General features: G+C 39.4%; 2 protein-coding genes across 2 annotated transcripts; both read left to right on the top strand.

The window, feature by feature from the left end:
* Window positions 1–3511: 3511 nt before the first annotated feature.
* On the top strand, window positions 3512–5998 carry LOC121807286 (pectin acetylesterase 8-like). The gene is made up of 11 exons (XM_042207504.1): window positions 3512–3662; window positions 3764–3876; window positions 4065–4194; window positions 4347–4426; window positions 4574–4657; window positions 4758–4882; window positions 4978–5038; window positions 5214–5267; window positions 5366–5443; window positions 5559–5643; window positions 5805–5998. Exons 2-11 carry the CDS (start codon window positions 3862–3864, stop codon window positions 5837–5839), a joined length of 747 nt encoding a protein of 248 aa, XP_042063438.1. The 5' UTR covers window positions 3512–3662; window positions 3764–3861; the 3' UTR covers window positions 5840–5998.
* An 8614-nt stretch (window positions 5999–14612) lies between these two features.
* LOC121807203 lies at window positions 14613–18777 on the top strand. Its single transcript, XM_042207420.1, has 7 exons — window positions 14613–15230; window positions 15671–15975; window positions 16215–16895; window positions 17136–17261; window positions 17364–17567; window positions 17771–17971; window positions 18047–18777. Exons 1-7 carry the CDS (start codon window positions 14963–14965, stop codon window positions 18152–18154), a joined length of 1893 nt encoding a protein of 630 aa, XP_042063354.1. The 5' UTR covers window positions 14613–14962; the 3' UTR covers window positions 18155–18777.
* The last annotated feature ends 393 nt before the right edge of the window (window positions 18778–19170 follow it).

The raw sequence follows: 19170 nt of genomic DNA, 5'->3' as shown, positions 1-19170 counted from the left end.
GACACGTGATTTTCCCATTGTTCTTTTTTATGAACAATGTGTGATCTGAGTTGCTCTGCCTGTAATCATACTTCTTCATTACTTCAGTGAATCGACTGAACCATGCCCTTGGGGATTGCTTGAGTCCGTACAAAGTCTTCTGAAGTTTGCATACTTCTCCAGGCTGAAATTCATTTCCGAATCCAGGAGGAGGAATCATGAAGATTGGTTTAGGTAGTTCCCCATGCAGAAAGGCGTTTGTCACGTCGAACTGGTGAAGTGGCCAATCTCTGTTGGCTGCGATCGAGAATAATACCCTGACTGTGTTGATCTTTGCTACTGGCGAAAAAGTTTCAGCATAATCAACTCCGTATGTCTGAGTGTATCCTTTTGCTACAAGTCGTGCCTTATATCTTTCGACTGAGCCATCTGGTCTTCGTTTGATAGTAAACACCCATCTACATCCCACAGCTTTAACTCCTTCTGGCAATTTTCCTTTCACCCATGTATTATTCTTCATCAATGCTTTCATTTCTGTAAACATGGCCTCTCTCCAGTGTTTGTGCTTCATTGCTTCCTCGGCGGTTTGCGGAATTTCTTCTTCCTCATATAGTGCCGCTTCAAACGCGCGTGCCATCTTACTCAAATTTCCTTGCACAAAATTTGCGACCCCATATCTGCTCTTTGTACCAACCTTCTCGGGAGAGTATCATTTCGGAGGAATGCCCCGAGTACTCCGGTTGGGAAGGACATACTTCCCAGTGTCACTATCAATGGTGTTATCTTCTTCTTCCTTTTCTGCAGGGTTAGTATTATCCGCGGTATTTTCTTCAGAGATTAGTATAGGAGATACCTGGGATATCGGTTGAGGTTGATCTTGAGGTGGTTGAGGAGACTCTGGTGGGGAGGCGTGCTCGGCAGCAGTGATCGCTACAGTCTCGGGTGGTTCCGCAATTGAAGGACTTGGAGGTGACACAAACCAACTTAGACAGTCCCCATGATTAGTTTCAGGATTCTGCTCCCCCTGACTGCTAAGGTGGTGAGGGTAGAAGAACTGGGTTTCCACGAAGGTGCAGTTTATAGAGGTGATAATCTTCTTAGTATTCGGGTCAAAGCACCGATATCCCTTCTGGTTTATCCCGTATCCCACAAAAACACATTTAGTAGCACACGGAGAAAATTTTGTTCTTTCATGTTTAGGAATATGGACATAGGCTATGCAACCGAACACTTTAGGCGACATGCTATGGGATTCGGGTATTTTGGCTTGTTGGGAGAGGACATCAAGGGGTGTTTTCTTGTTGAGGATTTTTGTGGGTAATCGGTTTATGAGGTAGATGGAGGTTGCCACGGCTTCTGGCCAAAGAAAGGTTGGAACCTTGGAGTCAATCATGATAGCCCGAGTTACTTCTAGAATTGTTCTATTCTTTCTCTCCGCGACCCCATTTTGTTCGGGTGTGTAGGCACACGACGTTTGGTGAACAAGACCCTTTTTCCTAAAAAATTCGGACATATAACTATTGACAAACTCCCTCCCATTATCAGATCGAAGGACTTTTATGGTGGTGTGAAATTGGGTTTGAATCATATGAAAGAAAAGAACAAATTTGTCGACAACTTCAGATTTGTGTTTCAAGAAATAAACCCATGTCATCCTAGTGCAGTCATCAATGAAAGTCACAAAGTATCTAAATCCCTTTCCCCCAATAACTGGCGCAGGGCCCCATACATCAGCATGCACAAGTTCAAACATAAATTTCATACGGGTATTTGAAAGTTTGAAAGATTGTCTATGGCTCTTGGCCAAAACGCATGTCTCACAGGAAAAATCTTTAGGAATTCTAAAATTAGGAGACAAAAGCTGAAAGTAACCATAGGAGGGATGTCCTAGTCTTCTGTGCCACAGCCAAGCCTCTTCTCTTGCAGATCCGTGAGCTAGCATTGCACTGCCATGTTGAGCTACCCCATCCACGTAGTAGAGTCCCTTGTTCTCAGTGCCACGCCCAACGATCTTCCTCGTCCGAATATCCTGTAAAATACAATGATTTGGGTGCATCAGGAGAGTGCAATTCAGTTCTCGTGTGACATGGATAACTGACATCAATCTTTGAGACAAGCTCGGCACAAATAAACAGTTTGATAATCGAAGACTTGGAGAAATTTCTATGGTTCCCGCTCATGCTACTTTAATTAATTCTCCATTTGCAGTTCTAACATAGGTTTTAGTGACTTCACCAAACTCACTAAAGTCTGTCCTCTCGGGGGTCATGGTATCTGTGGCTCCACAATAAAAAATCCAACCCCTTTTATGAATTCTATCACTGTTTTGCACGTTTAATGCAGCGAAAATATTCATCAGAGGTGCAAACCTATTTTGGGTATCAATTTGGTCAACATTTGGGGTTAATTTGAGATTTCTACTAATCATGGGCGGATTATCATAATAGGAGTAGTCTGGGGGTCTCCTTTTAATATGGTGGGGTATGTTTTGGTATTTCATATAAGGGGGAGGACTAAAAAGCAAATAAGAGAGTAAGTTAGGGCTTGATTCTCGATCAAGCCCTTTACCTCCAGTTAACGCGCCGCTCCCCCAATTCGGTTCCTCCGTCGCCGCTCCAGTCCGTTCCACAAAGTTTCCGATTCGGATGCCACTTCCTCCGCCGCAGCCACTACCACCGCCGATTTCCGGTTGGGGAGGATTGTTGGTTTGATTTCCTCCCCCAATTGTTCCGTCTCTGTTCTGGTTCGGATGTTGGCGTGGGTTGTTCTCCGCGATTCCGACGGCGGCGAACTTCCCTTGGGCTCGCGCCTTCTGTTTCTCATCCCACCATTCCGGGTATCCCACCCAGAGGAAGCATGTCTCCCTCGTATGTTTATTTTTACCACAGTGGGAGCACCACAGTTTGCTTTTGTCCGGTCTCCCTCCGGTTCCGGCAGTTTGGTGGTTGTTTCCGGCTGGCGGCGGTCGTTGCTGGCTTCCCCGATTGCTCGGTCGGTCTCTCTGTGCCCCGAATCCGTAGCCTACTTCCCCCGATGATGCGTCGGCACTCCCAATGCCAGAGGAGTCTCCGATGGGTGGAGCGGACGCCGGTGGCATGATCCTTTGTCGAGCCGCCTCCTTCTTCACCCATCCGTAGGCTTCTTCGACTGAGGGGTACGGCTGCTCCTTGAGGATCTCCCGTCGGATGTGGTCATACTCTTGGTTCAGGCCTGTGAGGAATTTGATGAGCCGTTTATCATTTGCGTGTTGTCGATATTGCCCGATCCCCTTGTCACAGCACGTGACTGGTTGCTTCTGAGTTCGATCAATGTTTATCCACAGTCCGTGGAGACGACGGTAATATGTTTCGACATCGAGATTTCCTTGTCTCATATACATTATTTTATCCTCCAGGTTGTATATTTGATATGGATCCGCTTTTCCTTCGAACGTAATTGCGAGGTTATCCCACAACGCCTTGGAAGTTTGGTGGTGAGCGAAGTCGGCAATAATATCATGCTCGACATTGTCGATGATCCACGAAAAAACCATCAGATCGGTCTCTTCCCACTCCCGATACCTCTTACTGCCGGGTTCCGGCGGTTTGTCTTGGATATGTGTATATCCTCTCCTGCTTCCTATCGCGACTTTCATCAAGCGCGACCACAACGGATAGTTCTTCCCGTTTAATTTGAACGCCACGGTAACGTTCTTGCTCATCTTCAATGTTGAGGATTCGGTTGTTGGTTTTTCTTCTCCTGTGTCTGACATTTTCGATGAGGTTGGGTTCTGTTTTGGTTTTAGGTGAAGGCCGAGAATGGTATTACACGGCTATGATGAGATTTCTCTGAGCCAGAGATCTTCCTGCTCTGATGCCATGAAGAAACTGTAAGGGATCAAGAATGGATCGGGAATGGGTAATATTATTGCATAATTGCTTGATTACAATGTATCTCCTATACAAACTTTTATAGGTAAGGTAAATCTACATATGGTAAAGAGATAATTGAGGATCCTATTCTAGTTATGGTATACAATCAATTGGAATCAATCAATTGAAATCAATCATCTTAATTGCATGATTTCTTTCCAACATTTTTTTTAGGGTGGTGGATGGTGTAACCATATATCCGATTGTCGCGCCAGATCAAGTTCGAGGTTAGGGAGTAGTCACTTGATGGCTTCTCAAACCACCTTCTCGGGGATATTGGATTCTGATTGCACATCTAATCCGGGTAAGTTATGTGATGCTTTTTAACACCAGAATTAATAAAATTGATGTTTAATTAGTTAAACGGTGTGAGTGAATAAGAATGAAATATTCTATCAAATGACTCTTCTTCATTTTATGGTTTGGATGCTAATTTGATTTGTTTTTTAATTTTAGATTTCTGCAACTGGCATAAGGTTTTCATTTATTACTGTGATGGTTTCTCATTTATGTCGGATATTGAACACAGCCATGCTGTAAGTCTTCTTTTTTTTTCCTTTCTTTAAAGTGTAATCTCATCTCAACTAAAATGTTCATTTTCATTTTACCTTTAGAATTAAACCAGTGAATAATATAAGCACAGATTATATACAATTTGATTAATTACTCTACTGTTTCTGAAGATGAACCTCACGTTTAGGGGTGCAAGAATATTTAACGTTATGATGGACGAAATGCTCGCCAAAGGAATGAGAAATGCTCAGAATGTAAGATATTTTCATGAATATTTTGTACTTTAATTTGATATATATGTATTAACAATTTTTGTGATTCATTAAATTTGATAGCGTATTTTGTTGTTTACAGGCTATACTGACAGGGACCTCAGCGGGTGGACTAGCGACAATCTTACATTGCGATAAGTTTCGCAAGCTGTTTTCCGATGAGATTCGAGTCAAGTGTATTTCTGATTCTGGATTTTTCATTCGTGGGTAAGATCAAGTAAATATTCTTAAACAAAGCTTTTTACATAGAAGTACTTTTATTAGTATTATTCAATTAATTCATTTTATATTTTTGTTGACAGAAAGGGTCACCATGGATACAAGAACAGGGAAAAGTTTTTTGGTGATGTGATTAAAACACACGTAATAATCTTCCAAACTTTTATGTCTTACATTTTCAAGCCCTTTTGCCAATAATTTTGAACAAATGTAGAAAATTAAGAATTATGTGATTTTATGTAGGAGTATAACTTATTTTTAAAACTGAGCATAGCTTTTAATTAAATGCAAACATTTTATTTTCAAATGTGACTTGCAGAAGTTGGGCAAGTCCTTGCCCCCAAAGTGCACATCAAAGAGGAAGTCGAGTTTGGTGAGTAGTAGTTAATCTATTTTCATAAATTTCTCATTCTGTTAATTTTGCTAAGTCTATTTCGAGATGCTAATATTTAATCATAATTTACATGTCAGTGTTTCTTCCCTGAATATTTGGTTGAGGATATCCAAACGCCACTTTTTGTACTAGAATCAGCTTTTGATCGATTTCAGGTAACATGGAGTATTTTAGTTTAGATTAACAAGAATGAAGAACTATAAATAAATTAGTTGTAGTTAGTTTATATTTTCGTTTGATTTATATATTATTATCATTATTTTTCCGCAGCTTACATCACTCGTACTAGAAGGAGTCACAAATTGCACCAATAACTTAAAGAGCTGCACCTCCACTGAATTAGGAATCATGAGAGGTAAATATTTTCCAATTTGTGAACCAATTAACAAATAATTTTGAATTATAGTAAGATTTTCTTTCTATTGAATTTCTCATCTATATGTGGTTTTCTAGGAATACAAATTATTTTTTTCATAGTACCATAAGCTCAACTTATTTGGTATATGCAATTTTCAGACGATGAGGCAAGCAGTTGCAGATTGGTATTTTGATCGAACTTCTTTCCGACAAGTAGATACTAAAAGTGACTTGCCAAAAAATTGTACCAGTTCCTTTTGTTAGTAGTTCGTATATAATTCAATAAGATTTTTTCATATTAAAACTACCAATTCCTCTGAATCAACTAAAACTCCTACCTTTCCCTTATCTAATGTAATCTTCTTTATATTCATAAAATAAGTGTATGCTTCCATATTTTGGAATGAAATCTTGGCTACGTCCCTGTGTTGGGAACTCGGGATGTGCATTTAAAATTCGGTATAATATTCAAGAAATTTAATAGTATCATGATTCCCATGACAACAAAAAAATAATGATGCATACTATTATTATGATTCCGATTTTGTTTTGTAGAAGAATACCACACTATGTTATACTAAGAGTGTCCACAATGGTGGCCTTCAAAGGCCACCATTTGTGGCCCGGCCACCAATTGTGGCTCCCATGTGGCCTTTGTAATGGCAAATGTAAAAAAGTCAATGCAAATTCAAAGGGCCACCAAATGTGGCCCTCTAAAATATTAATTTTTTTTTTGCTTTTTTTTAATGTTATTTTTTAATTTAATTTAATGTTATTAAATTTTAGTAGATTAATAATTTGGATAATAAAAATAATTTAATAAAGAGAGAAGTAGAGACAAATTTTCGTCGTACTATTAATAGGGGAAAATTCTACAACGAAAATATTTTAAAAACACAACATAATAATAAAAAGATAAAAAACGCCACTGCTTCCTACTCGGTGGCGTCATCGGAATCCGGCACATCTTCTTCACCTCCTCCACCGCCGCCGACACCGGCCCCACTGCCGCTTGCTTCGCCCGTCGCCGACCCATCGGAGAAGCCCAACTTCGACCTCAACCTAAGAATGAGGTCGTAGTACATCATCTTGGTGATAGGGTCCGTCGACTTCTCGTACAAGGACAAGTTATCCTGGAGTTGCTTCATCATCTGCACCTCCAGTGTTTGAGTCAACGCCGCGGTCGGTGTTGAATGGTGCGGTGTCGCCGCGCTCGCCCGAGAGACTTGGGAAGCGGATCTAGCTTCCCGGATGGCGGATTGTTGGCCCTGCGGGCGCTGGCGCCTCGACATTGTCGAGGGGGGCTCATCCCTCACATCGTCATTCATGTCGAATGCACGTGAGTCGGTACCACTGCTGTACGTGCCGTCGGCCCCGATTTTTGTCCGCTTCCCAGTAGGACCGGTCTCATCGTCGCAGATCGCCTTGAATTGAGGGGAGTCTCGGAGAAGCATGTATTCATTCCAGTAGGTGAACTTGGGCCAGCGTTCAGTATTAAACAACTGATACGATAACGCCCGTACGTCGCCTTCGCTGCGGCCGCTTTCGGCATTCTGGAGCTGTCTCTCGTAAATGTTCCTGAACCTCTTCACAGCTCTACTGATCCGGCCGAACTTCTTCCGGATCTGGCCTTCATCACGTCCGGCACTGCCTTCTGGTTTGAAGCCGTTGTACACCGTCAGTACGCGCCTCCAGAAGCAAATGTCGGTCTGATCCGTGCCGATGACCGGATTCGTCGTGACCGCCTCCCATGCCCGCGCAACAGCGAGGGATTCGTCGTCGTTGTACTTCTCGCCTCGCCGATCACCACCGCCTCGGCCACCGCCGGTGGCCGGCTCTCTGTCTCCACCTCGCCCGCCGCCGGTGGGCCCATGCTCGTCGCCGCCTCGCCCCCCACCGCCACCGCCACCGCCGCCGCCTCGCCTCCCACTCCCACCTCCGCCACCTCGCCCCCCACCACCGCCGGTTCGGTGACCCCCGGTGGGGGCCTCCATCTCCACACTACCGGATGTCGGGGTCTCCGGTGTACCCATCAACTGTTCCCATGTGAATCTATCAGATTCAGACAGAGGAGACGGGGAGTATTGGAATTGGGAGGATTGGAATTGCTGGGACGGGTTGTTGATCGCGTCCATATTCGGTCGGTAGTCCCCGAACCCCGATGGTTGGCGAACCAAGTTCCTCTGCTGGGATGGCTGGACCCGGAATTGGGGCGAGTGCGGACTCCACGTCTGATTGGGGAAGTTGCCGTATCCCGGGTCTCCATACCCAGGGGAATTACCATCTCCACCTTGCATTTTTTGTAGTGTTTGAGAGTGTAAAATGAAGGGATTGGAAGTGTAGAATGAAGTGAAAAAATGGAAATAAGAGTGTATATTTATAAAAAATTTTCAAAAAAAAAAAAAAAATTAAATTTCGCGGCTCAGCCGCGAAACGCGGCTCGATGCAATGGAGGGCCGCGGCTCACACGGCTCAGCCGCGTGAAGGCCGCGGCCGCGGCTCTCGGCCTCTGCAATGGGGGGCCGCGCACCGAGCCGCGGGCCGCGGCTCCCCCATTGTGGACACTCTAATAGTAATACCATTGATTGAAGAGAGGATATGCATTCAAATTCAGTATAATATTCTTTATCGTTGACAATAACTCTAATGATTGGTGGTTGAGTTTAACTTTATTAGTGAACATTTTATTTTGAAAGTTTTTGAATGTAATGGATTTGTTTATACAAGTTGAGTTTATTTTAATAGATGTCGAATCAAAATCAAGTGCAGCAAAAAACGAAATCTTGGGGTGCTGTAAAATAATAAGCGCGCCGATAATCATTCAAAACATCCACGTCCATGCTCTTTGGCAAGAGCATGAATGTAGGCCCGAACCCAATTTTATTAATTTTTTACTCTCTGCTTTTTCCCCAAGAGCACAAAACCACATCCATACTCTTCTGCAAGAACATGCTCAAGGGTCACATCATTCTATTATTCAATTTGAATTAAAACATTTCCACAATATTAAAATACATTAAAAATACCCGAAATACTATTACAAATTAAAAAAAAATTAAAATTACATAATTAAAATCCTAAAAATTTAAAATTACATAATTAAATTCATAAAATTAAAAAAACCCACGACTCGTGGCCGAATTTCGGCCAAATATGTTTGATTAGGTCTTCATGTAACTCAATGTGAGTTCTTGTATCGCGCATTGTGTGTCTTGTTTCGATCATCTCGCACATCGTCGTATGCACACCTCGGCGTGGGGGACCTCGCGGATGAGCTTCCGGCTTCATCCTCGTCGTAAAAGTTAACCGCCCTCGGTCCTTCGTCAGCTATAATCATGTTGTGCAAGATAATACACATGTACATGATGTCAGCGATATTCTTAACGTATCACAGCCGAGACGGGGTCTTCACAATGTTGAATCGGGCTTAAAGGACCCCAAAAGGTCTTTCGACGTCTTTCTGAGCAGACTCTTGACGTTGCGCAAAGAGAACCCGTCTCGCATCTTGCGGATTGTTGAACGTCTTCGCGAAAGTCGACCACCTTGGGTAGATACCATCGGCGAGATAGTAACCCATGTGGTATGCATTTTCGTTGACGGTGAAGTCGATCGCCGGTGCTACACCATTCAAAACATCATTGAAGAGTGGTGAAGAATAGAGCACGTTCAAGTCGTTGTTGGATCCGGTAACACCGAAATATGTATGCCAAATCCATAGGCGGTAGTCGGCGACCGCTTCAAGGATAAGCGTTGGGCCGCCGCCTTTGTGGCCGCTTAAGTATTGCCCCATCCAAGCAGTCAGACAATTCTTCCACTTCCAATACATGCAGTCAGTGCTGCCAAGCATACCGGGAAAACCGTGGACTGTTTCGTGCAGATGAAGCAATCGTTGACAATCTTCGGTGGTGGGTGCCCGAAGGAATTCCTCACCGAAAGCAGAACGAACGCCGTCGCAAAAATTTTTGAGGCATAGGATTCCAGTTGACTCACCCACATGCAAATATTAGTCGAAGAGGTCATCTGTTTGCCCAGTAGCAAGTTGTCAGATGGCACAAGTACACTTCTGCAACGCCGAGAGATTTTACCGACCAGTTGCGTCTCTACGTGATTGAAAGTATTCAACACGGGCGGACAATGTATTGACAATACGCATAAACAACCTCTTTGACATGCGAAAACGGCGCTGAAAGTAATCTTCCGGAAACCGCGGCTGGTCGAAAAAATTGTCGGCAACGAGCCTTTCGTTGGCTCCCTCCCGGTCACGAGGGATGTAGCAGCGAATTGATCTAGTTGGTCGAGGAGGAGGGGCGGGGGTAGTGGCAGCGACATAGGCTTCATAGGCGGCACGATATTGTTCATAGTATTCTTGTTCTTTATGCTCCGCTTCTGCAATGATATCGGTGAAATCCATTTTTGAATTTTTAGAGAGGGTTTGAGTGAGAGAGTAGATGAGTTGTATGAAAAAATATGAATGAGATATAATTTGATGTGAAAAATGGATGATGAATGTGTGTATTTATAGATGATTTTGTGATTTAAAAAAATTATAAAAAAATAAAAAAATCAAAAAACGGTAATAAAACGACTATATTTTTGGGAATCTGATTTTTTTTTAATTTTTGGTATTATTTTCGATTTAAAAAAAAATTCCAACGGATAATCCGTTGGCGAATAGAAACGCGTTACGTCGCCTGCTCAGCGGCACGGACGAGCTCGATGCATCGAGCAGCGCCGTGCCAGCGGTGAGAGCGTAGCAGCGGACAGCGCATTGCCGTGCCAGCGGCACGGACGGCGTCCGTCACAGCGAGCAGCGGATGCTCATAAAAGCTAAACGTGATTTGAATGCGCCAGCAATAAAGTTTTGACATGTGATCTGTTGCGGGTCCATCATTTATATAGCCTTTCTTACATTCTCGATATATATACGGTTTTATTTGAATTTTTCTGTATGCATGGATGTAAATGTAATGATAAGGTTTTCAACAGTATTCATTTTAAAATTTTTGATAAGGGGCCCATTCTTTTTTAACGTAAAAAATATGATAAGGTCTCATTCTTTTTTAACGTAATTATTAAGACTCAAAGGAAATAATCTTTCAAAATTCAACAAACAGATTGAAATACGGAGTACATTTTTTCATACTATACAGGTAATCATCTGGGGACACAACTAAAGAAATGACACAAATTATAATTCAAGATATACGGAAAATGTAAATGTTGTACCACAAAAATTTTCATAAATTATTCTGATAATATATATAACGGTATTACGTTATATTGTACCATATTTCGGTATACTATTAAAGTATGGCATAGCAAAATTGGTATGGTATACTGAATAACAGTACAGTAACGATATTGAAAATTTATCATACCGAATTTTTTGTATACCAGATTTTGATATACGAAAAATGCTTCAGTATGATATTTTGTAATACTGCAGTTCTCAGTACGCGGTATGGGGTTCTCGGTATGGTTATACCGTACCGACCTACACCTAGTATTCCTATTAATACCCCTGTCATCTTATAATTCGCATTTAGAATTATATACTAATAATGCACTGCAGTATAAAAATTCATGCTTCGTTTTGAATGTGATGGAAGGGAGGTAGTAATAAGGTAGTATTAAAGGTAAAAGGTTCATTTTTAAATTCAACTACTATGTCTACAGGCTACATATGGTGTAAGCTTATTATGCGTAGCATCTTGTGAAATTGCCCTGTTACCAGTAAATTTAAAAAAATAAAAAATATGAATAATGGTAGGGTGGTGCCCCGCGCGGGGAAATTAGTTAGATTTATGGAGCCGACAGCATGTCTTCCGTTAACGTCAATGATGCATGTAATCACGTTTAATATCAAACGGTCATAATTCTCGGGCGGCGGCGCCACCTACAATTATGCAAACAAATGGAAATTAGATACCCACTACATGCCATTCTTTTTGACACATAATTTAAAAATAGTGTGTTAAATGGTTAGTGAAAAAAGTAAGAAAGATGTAGAGAGAATAAAGTAAAAAAAATTATTTTTTACCAGAAATAGAAATGATTCAATTAATTTGGAACTTCTAAAAATAGAAAAATGATTCTATTAATATGGAACAGATGGAGTAATTTCTACTAGCTGGTTTAGGTTAAGCCTCAAGGTGAAGAGATGTCGTGTAAGCAGTCACATGAATTAAAACACCGTGTAATTGTAGATTAAAAAAAACATATTAGCAATAGTAAATCCTACAAGTATTAGTATCTTGAAAACGACTCAAATAAAAGTAGTAACTATTTTCATCTCATTACATATCATCAAGATGTCTTTCAGCAGGTCACTTATTTTATTGGCTAAATTTACCATGAAAGATAATTATTTGGATAAAATTAGTATTTACTATTCAGGAAAATTATTTGTTTTTTTGTTAATATTTTACAAGAATTGTGTATGATATCGATTAATATGCACACATTTTGTTAATATTACTGTTCAACGTAGTATATTAAGTTAGATAAGAAAAATGAGAATGCAAAACGTGGATTAAAAAAAAGAAGAAAAGACCAATTGGTCAAACTAAGAAGTTATTTAATTATTGTATAACAATGATCAATTGTTTAATTCAATTACCTGGGTAGGAAATGGTATATTCAAAAGAATGCAAGTCCACATTGAGGATATTGAAAAATGAATACGGATTACTAATTTTTAAAACACTCATAATATTTCCATACATAGAGAAAAAAACAAAAAGAAATGCTCTCCACTCAATAAAAAGGTAATTGTAAATTACAAAAGGATGGGCAGGGGCTGACAGGTAGGTAAAATGAATGTACAGCATACATTTACGAGGAAATCATAATTTCTTTACCGGGTTAACTTATTTGTAATGCCAAATTACTAAATTACGTCATTCTTAAAGCTTTTCCTAAAATGCTGATTTTATTTGAACCCCAGATTACAACTAGGGATATCAATGTAACCCGAACCCGCGGACCGGCCCAAATAACCCGATAAAAATACAGGGTTAGGGTTGTAATTTCGCAGTCCGAATTTAAAATCGGGCCATTCGGGCTGACCCGTTCGGGTTGTCGGGTTATGCGGGCTGACCCGATCGGGTTGTCGGGTTATGCGGGCTGACCCGATCGGGTTACGGGTCGGCCCGTCGGGTTGAAGGCTTCTGCACCGTGAGCAGTTTTTGTAACGGTCATAACTTTCTCTACAAAGCTCCGATTGAGGTGTGCAATATATCCACGCGAAGCTCTTTCGAAGACGAAGAGAATGATATGTATTAGAGGTTTATCAGACTTCAAAATTGCGAGAAACATTGACTCAAACAAGGCTGCTGCACATCCACATATTTTGTGTACATTTTCTAATCCATTTTCTATCATTTCTCAACAAACATGTAAACATACCAAAATATAAAAATATAATCAAAATCATCCAAGACAACCCTTTAAAACCATGCAAAATCCAAATACGTCAACCGACTATAAAAGATCACGAAAAAAATCACTATGTGGTTCATGGATTCATAAATACTCGTATATAAAAGCTTTCTTTTAGTATATTTCCAATATAATAGTGCAAAGTATTTTGACGCCGCTTCGTCATTTAATTATGCGTACTTTGATGATTATTAAAACAAAGATAAATTATTTGACTTATTTACAGCTGGAATAAATTAAATTTGACCAATCATAATTTAAGAAAATTTAGAGTTACTCCAATTAGCTAGCATCCTGATAATTCACTTTTTAACAATTCAAAATATTTTTGTTACATCTACGATGCACCTCTCACGTTATGAAAATTTTATTTAATTTTCTACGAATTGATTTATGTTTGAATTTTGAAACAAAGTGTTGATTTATATTTTAAATACATGAACATAAACATAAACATAAACATACTATTGATAGATATTTTGTAAATAATTATGTAATGAATAACTTATTTAAATTTAAATAACTTAATATTTTTTAAAAATATTAAAGAAAATAAAAAATACATATTTCATTGTTGAATGATTAATTAAAAATATGTATATAATTAAAGAAAATTTAAAATACGTATTATTTTTTTGAAAATAATAAAAGAATTAAAAATACGCATTGACCCGAATAACCCGGTGGGTTAGCCCGAAACCCGAAGGGTTAGGGTTAGGGTCGAACTTTTATAACCCGAAAAAATCATAACCCGAATAGCCCGTACCCGAATGGCCCGACAACCCGAACGGGTTGGCCCGATTGACATCCCTAATTACAACTAACCCCAATTAAACTGGTCGAAATTAAATACTCCATATTCGCTGGAAGAAAAAGAATAAATTTCACTATTTTTATCTAAAGCAAATTCATGCAGGTTTAGCTGAGTTTGCATTTAGCATTTTTCCAACTCTATTTTATTAATAAGTATCGTATAATTCTGATTATATTTTGATTCTCATTATCGTGATGTGCATGTTGAGACATAAATTAATTAAATAATAAAAAAATTTGTTTTTTTTTTCAAATTTTTGGTTTAATACTACTTGATTTTACTTTTATATCATCTTCATTATATGTTGCTCAACATGTTAGTGTTGTTCTTTCGTAGTTTTTGCTCAACTTATTACTACTGTCATTTCTTGATTGTTGCTCAACGTATACAGTAATTCGTGATATTAATGTGTTTTACGTAATGGAATTCAAAGATAAGTATCAACTCACAAGTCAATTCACACACATATAAGTTTATATCGGTAATTCTAATTTTTTTATACACGTAAATGGACTAAATTAACTCTTTATGGCCGACCACATTATAGCCATTTAGCATCACTCATTAATTAATACACCTATCAGATAAAGATTTCAACCAAAATATATTGCTGAATCCAACTGTCAACTCCATACATAAAAATAGTTCATTTAATTTTATTCAAATGTTTGACAGTTGAGACTTTTCTTTTGATTCGATGATTACACCTCGGATTGATGTCACAGACAGCACACACTGTTCCCCCTTCATCTCTCACACATTCATCATTCATCATTCATATTCATAGGGTTGTAGAATAAAAAGACTCCGACCAGAGAAAATTCATTCTTTCTCTATCCAATTCCTTTTTTACTACTACTTTTTATAATTTGTTCAATTTCTGGAAAACCTGAGGATTACACTAATTGTGATTAAATTAAACCCTAGCGCGACGCCGAGGTTTGTGTGTTGTGACGTCGGGAATGCGATTTCTGTGGAGTTCTAGTTTCTCATCGATCCACATTCCGATTGTTTTCTACTTGAAAGCATTTGAGATTAGTTTTCCCGGTGTCGGAGTTGATTGATGATGGTGAAGGGCGGTTTGTGGGGGGAGAAGGTGCGGAGAGGAGTGAGGACTGTTTATTTCGTGGTGGCGATGGTTTCGTCGCTGCTGGTGGTAGCGTTGCCGGTTGTGGTGGCGATTGCCGACGCTATTTTTCCTTGTTTGTTGCTATCTAGCTTTACCTGCGTGAATTGCTTTAGTTTTAGGGAACATTTGGAGAGATACGCCTTCAAGAGCTCGCTTGTGGATATTCCTCTTGTTTCCATTATCAGATCTCTCCTTATCATCTGTACGATTCCTTCTCTCTTTACTTTTTGCTGCAACCAATGCAAAACACCAATTTTATGCTGCTTTGCCAATCTCTACTTGTGTCCTTTTATTTCTTCATTTACTCTCTTTCTTTTCTGTCTCTAGTATAATTAACTCATATGGCCAATGTATTAAATTGCAATTCTAAAATTAGAATGTACTTGTGTTGTTGCTCCTGATGATAAATCTGCAATCTTGAATAACATACAAAGTGCGATTGAGTTATGATTTTGTTTTAGTAATCAGGGATTATAATTTACTATAATTGAACTGACATTTTTGTTTGTTTTCACGTTCTGAAATATCCAAGTATCCAGCTTTGGCACGAACGAGTAATTTGTTAATCACTGATCAAATTAAGAGTTGTGAAGCCCTTTTCTATTGTAGGAAGTCAATCTGATCAGTTTTGAATGTGAGCAGGTGTATATACAATGTGTGATGGCCCAGCATTATCACACGGTCCCTATCTAGGAACTGTAACAATCTGCTCATTCCTATCAATACTTGTTCTTTCCATCAAGGCGTGTGTATTCACTGTTCATTCACAACTTGATGGTGAAGCATCAGCTTCTCTTTCGAGGAAAAAGATCCACCTGAAGAAATCTTGGGGGATGCCTGTCTTATTTATGTCATCTGTTGTGTTTGCTCTTGGCCACATTGTTGTGGCGTATCGTACAAGTTGCAAGGCTAGAAGGAAATTCAGTTTTCACCGTGATCCTGAGGCAGTAAGTTCATGATCACTCGTACCATTGTGCTTTCTTTCATTATTTAGGCAAAGCTGAATCGTTGTAAATGGGTGCTCAATGTCAATAAAATGTCCTTAAGACTAAATAATGAGCATATTGTACAAAACATGCTCATATCATGTTATTATATGAAGATGATGAAATACATTTTTCCTAATTCTCTATCTCTATTTTGCTCTAGTTAAGGTTTTAGCTAATATACTTTTTTTGATTATCAGGTGCTTTCTTGTAAAATGATTTTCACTGGTTACCAGAAGGTTCCACGATCACCCACTCCTGTAGGGAAATCTTTCCGAAGTGAGAGTGTCACAAGGAGAAGATCACCGGGATTGGTGCTGGATGACGGGGAACTTCCAGTCAGTTTACTTGCTGACAAGGACAGTTTATTCCTCTCTTGTCTTGGGCTAACAGTTCATTACAAGATACACATGCCAGGATCACCTTCACGTTCTTTATCCTCCACTACACTTTTTGATGCACCATCATTAAGCATTCCACTGAAGACCCCCTATAGTCTTCGTAGGAGTATCAGTAACCAGTTCTATAGTAGTCGTTCCCCACTTGAAACTCCCCTCCTGGCGAGCACTCCAACATCCCCAATATCCGAGGACATGCCTTCTTTGAGCTTGCATGAGTCTTTTGAGGAGGTTGAACTCAGCAAGTTAGGGTCTCCAATGATAGAAAGAAATGGGGATGTGGTAGAAAATTGTGGGATTGTTCTAATCCACGGATTCGGAGGAGGTGTCTTCTCTTGGAGAAAGATAATCAGCACTCTTGCAGGACGAGCAGGTTGTCCTGTTGTTGCTTTTGATAGACCTGGATGGGGTTTGACATCAAGGCCAGTGAAGAATGATTGGGAGGAAAATCAATCATCTAATCCTTACAAGCTTGATAGTCAGGTAATGAGTCATATGTATCTGTGGTATGCTTTATCTTAGCATATATAAGAATAAAATGTATGATGTGTATGATTCTAGTCATTGCTACTGTAGGGCGTCATAAGGGTCCCTACTACTTTCTTAGGAGGTTGATCCTACATTTGAGCGTTACATTTTCAGATATGGCTCTATTAGCATTATTATTGCTATGTTTTGTAAAGCTCATGTGTCAGAAATATGATAGGATTTAAAATTTATCAGGTGGATCTGCTACTTTCTTTTTGCGCGGGGATGTTTTCCTCAGTAGTGCTAGTTGGCCACGATGATGGAGGATTACTTGCCCTGAAAGCTGTGCAGAAACTTCGGTCATCAGCAAATCCTGTGAATGTAAGCTGATTATGATACTTTAGTCTGATGTAAATGTGATGTTTGGTACAAAATAATACAGAACTTGAGATTAAGAATCAGTTTCATGTGCTATATTCTCAGCTGGAGATAAAGGGTGTCATATTGCTGAATGTAAGTTTATCGAGAGAACTAGTTCCAGCCTTTGCCAGAATACTTTTACGCACTTCTCTAGGGAAAAAGCACATGGTGCGTCCTCTTCTACGAACAGAAATCACTCAAGTAGTGAATCGGCGAGCTTGGTATGATGCCACCAAACTAACCACTGAAGTCTTGAGCCTATATAAGGTACTATTCTGTGCATCTTATACATTACTTTTGGTGAAAATGCTGTTTTCACTTGAAATATCTTATATGTGCCTGTCACATTGTTCGGCAACTGCTTCATTCTACGTTACCCTTCAAAACAATTTCACTGAAACATGCTTGTGTGTCTTTAACAATTATGCTTTTAACCAAATAGAATATTGACCTACTGTGGATGATGCCAGGCCCCATTGCATGTGGAAGGTTGGGAGGAGGCCCTTCATGAAATCGGTAGACTATCATATGAAACAGTCTTGCAACCGCAAACTGCGGCATTGATGCTCAACGCAGTTGAGGAGTTGCCAGTTTTAGTTATTGCAGGCGCAGAAGATGCCCTTGTCCCTTTAAAGTCTGTTCAGACTTTGGCTTCCAAACTATTATATTCTGTGAGTTCTCTCTCTTTTCACATCTTTAATCTCTTTCAATCCTCTCTCTCCTCACCTGATGTCATCTATCTGCAGAGAATGGTGGCCATATCTGGTTGTGGCCATCTTCCACATGAGGAATGTCCGAAGGCGTTGCTCGCAGCCATATCTCCATTCATTAGTAAGCTTTTACTAACACCATGATTGCAAAAGCTATAGGCTGATTGGGCATACTTATGTGAGTAGTTGGTAGGTAGTTTTGTACTTTCATCCCCAAATCTGTTGTATATTTTCTCCAGGAGGAAGAAGCCCAAGTTGTGCTCTCCTTTTGAAATTTATTTATGTTTTCCCTCATTTTATTTCTTTCTTTTTTTTTTGGAAGTTTGATTAATTTGAGTTTTGTAAAACACTTGAATGAGTGGAGAAGAGTAATACAATGAAGAATGGACTCAGGGTTATTTGAAACTAACTAGAATCGCAGTGCTCGGTACACAGATTGTGTATCGTATCATCTACTTAGCACATGGACCTGATGGTATTCGAACTAGCGGGATGTACATCGACCATGTGCTCGTCTCTACTGAGCACACGGCATGTGTATTTGTTCAAAGATCAAATTCGGGTCTCCTATTTCGAGCCGTGTTTCCCCTACACTATAATGATCTCTTGTGCTTTAAAATACACATTCTTTACATTAGAGCTTTATTATTACTTCATTCATTTTATCTAGTTTTGATTTTTGTTAGACATGAATTTACCCTTTAATTATTTTGTACATTCTTTTGTTATGTTCTATACGTAATTAGTTTTCTAGAATTTTAGGTTAAGAGATTAATTGACTTTGATGGTTATTTAATTATTGATTTAATGTTTAGAACCTATTTCGTTTTAATTATTCATGTGTTCATTAATTCTGGTTAATTGTGTGTTGATTGAATGATTTACGTGTTGATGCAAAATTCAAGAGATGCGTATCAGTACATGCTAGAGAATAAATAATAAGTACTCCCTCGTCCCCAAAGAATATGGACTTTGGGGTCGGCACGAGTTTTAATATAAAATTGATGAAGTAAAAGAGAGGTAGATAGAAAAAGTAAATAAAATATGACTTTTTAAAATTAGAAAATGCATATTCTTATGGGACAGACTAAAAATGAAAAAATGCATATTCTTAAGGGACGGATGGAATATTTTCTCAAGTCAATAAAATACGGACGGAA

The sequence above is a fragment of the Salvia splendens genome, chromosome 6, assembly GCF_004379255.2.
Source record: "Salvia splendens isolate huo1 chromosome 6, SspV2, whole genome shotgun sequence".
Taxonomy (NCBI): Eukaryota; Viridiplantae; Streptophyta; class Magnoliopsida; order Lamiales; family Lamiaceae; genus Salvia; species Salvia splendens.
The sequence above is the reverse complement of the archived record's forward strand: the minus strand, read 5'-3'. Positions and strand labels throughout refer to the sequence as shown.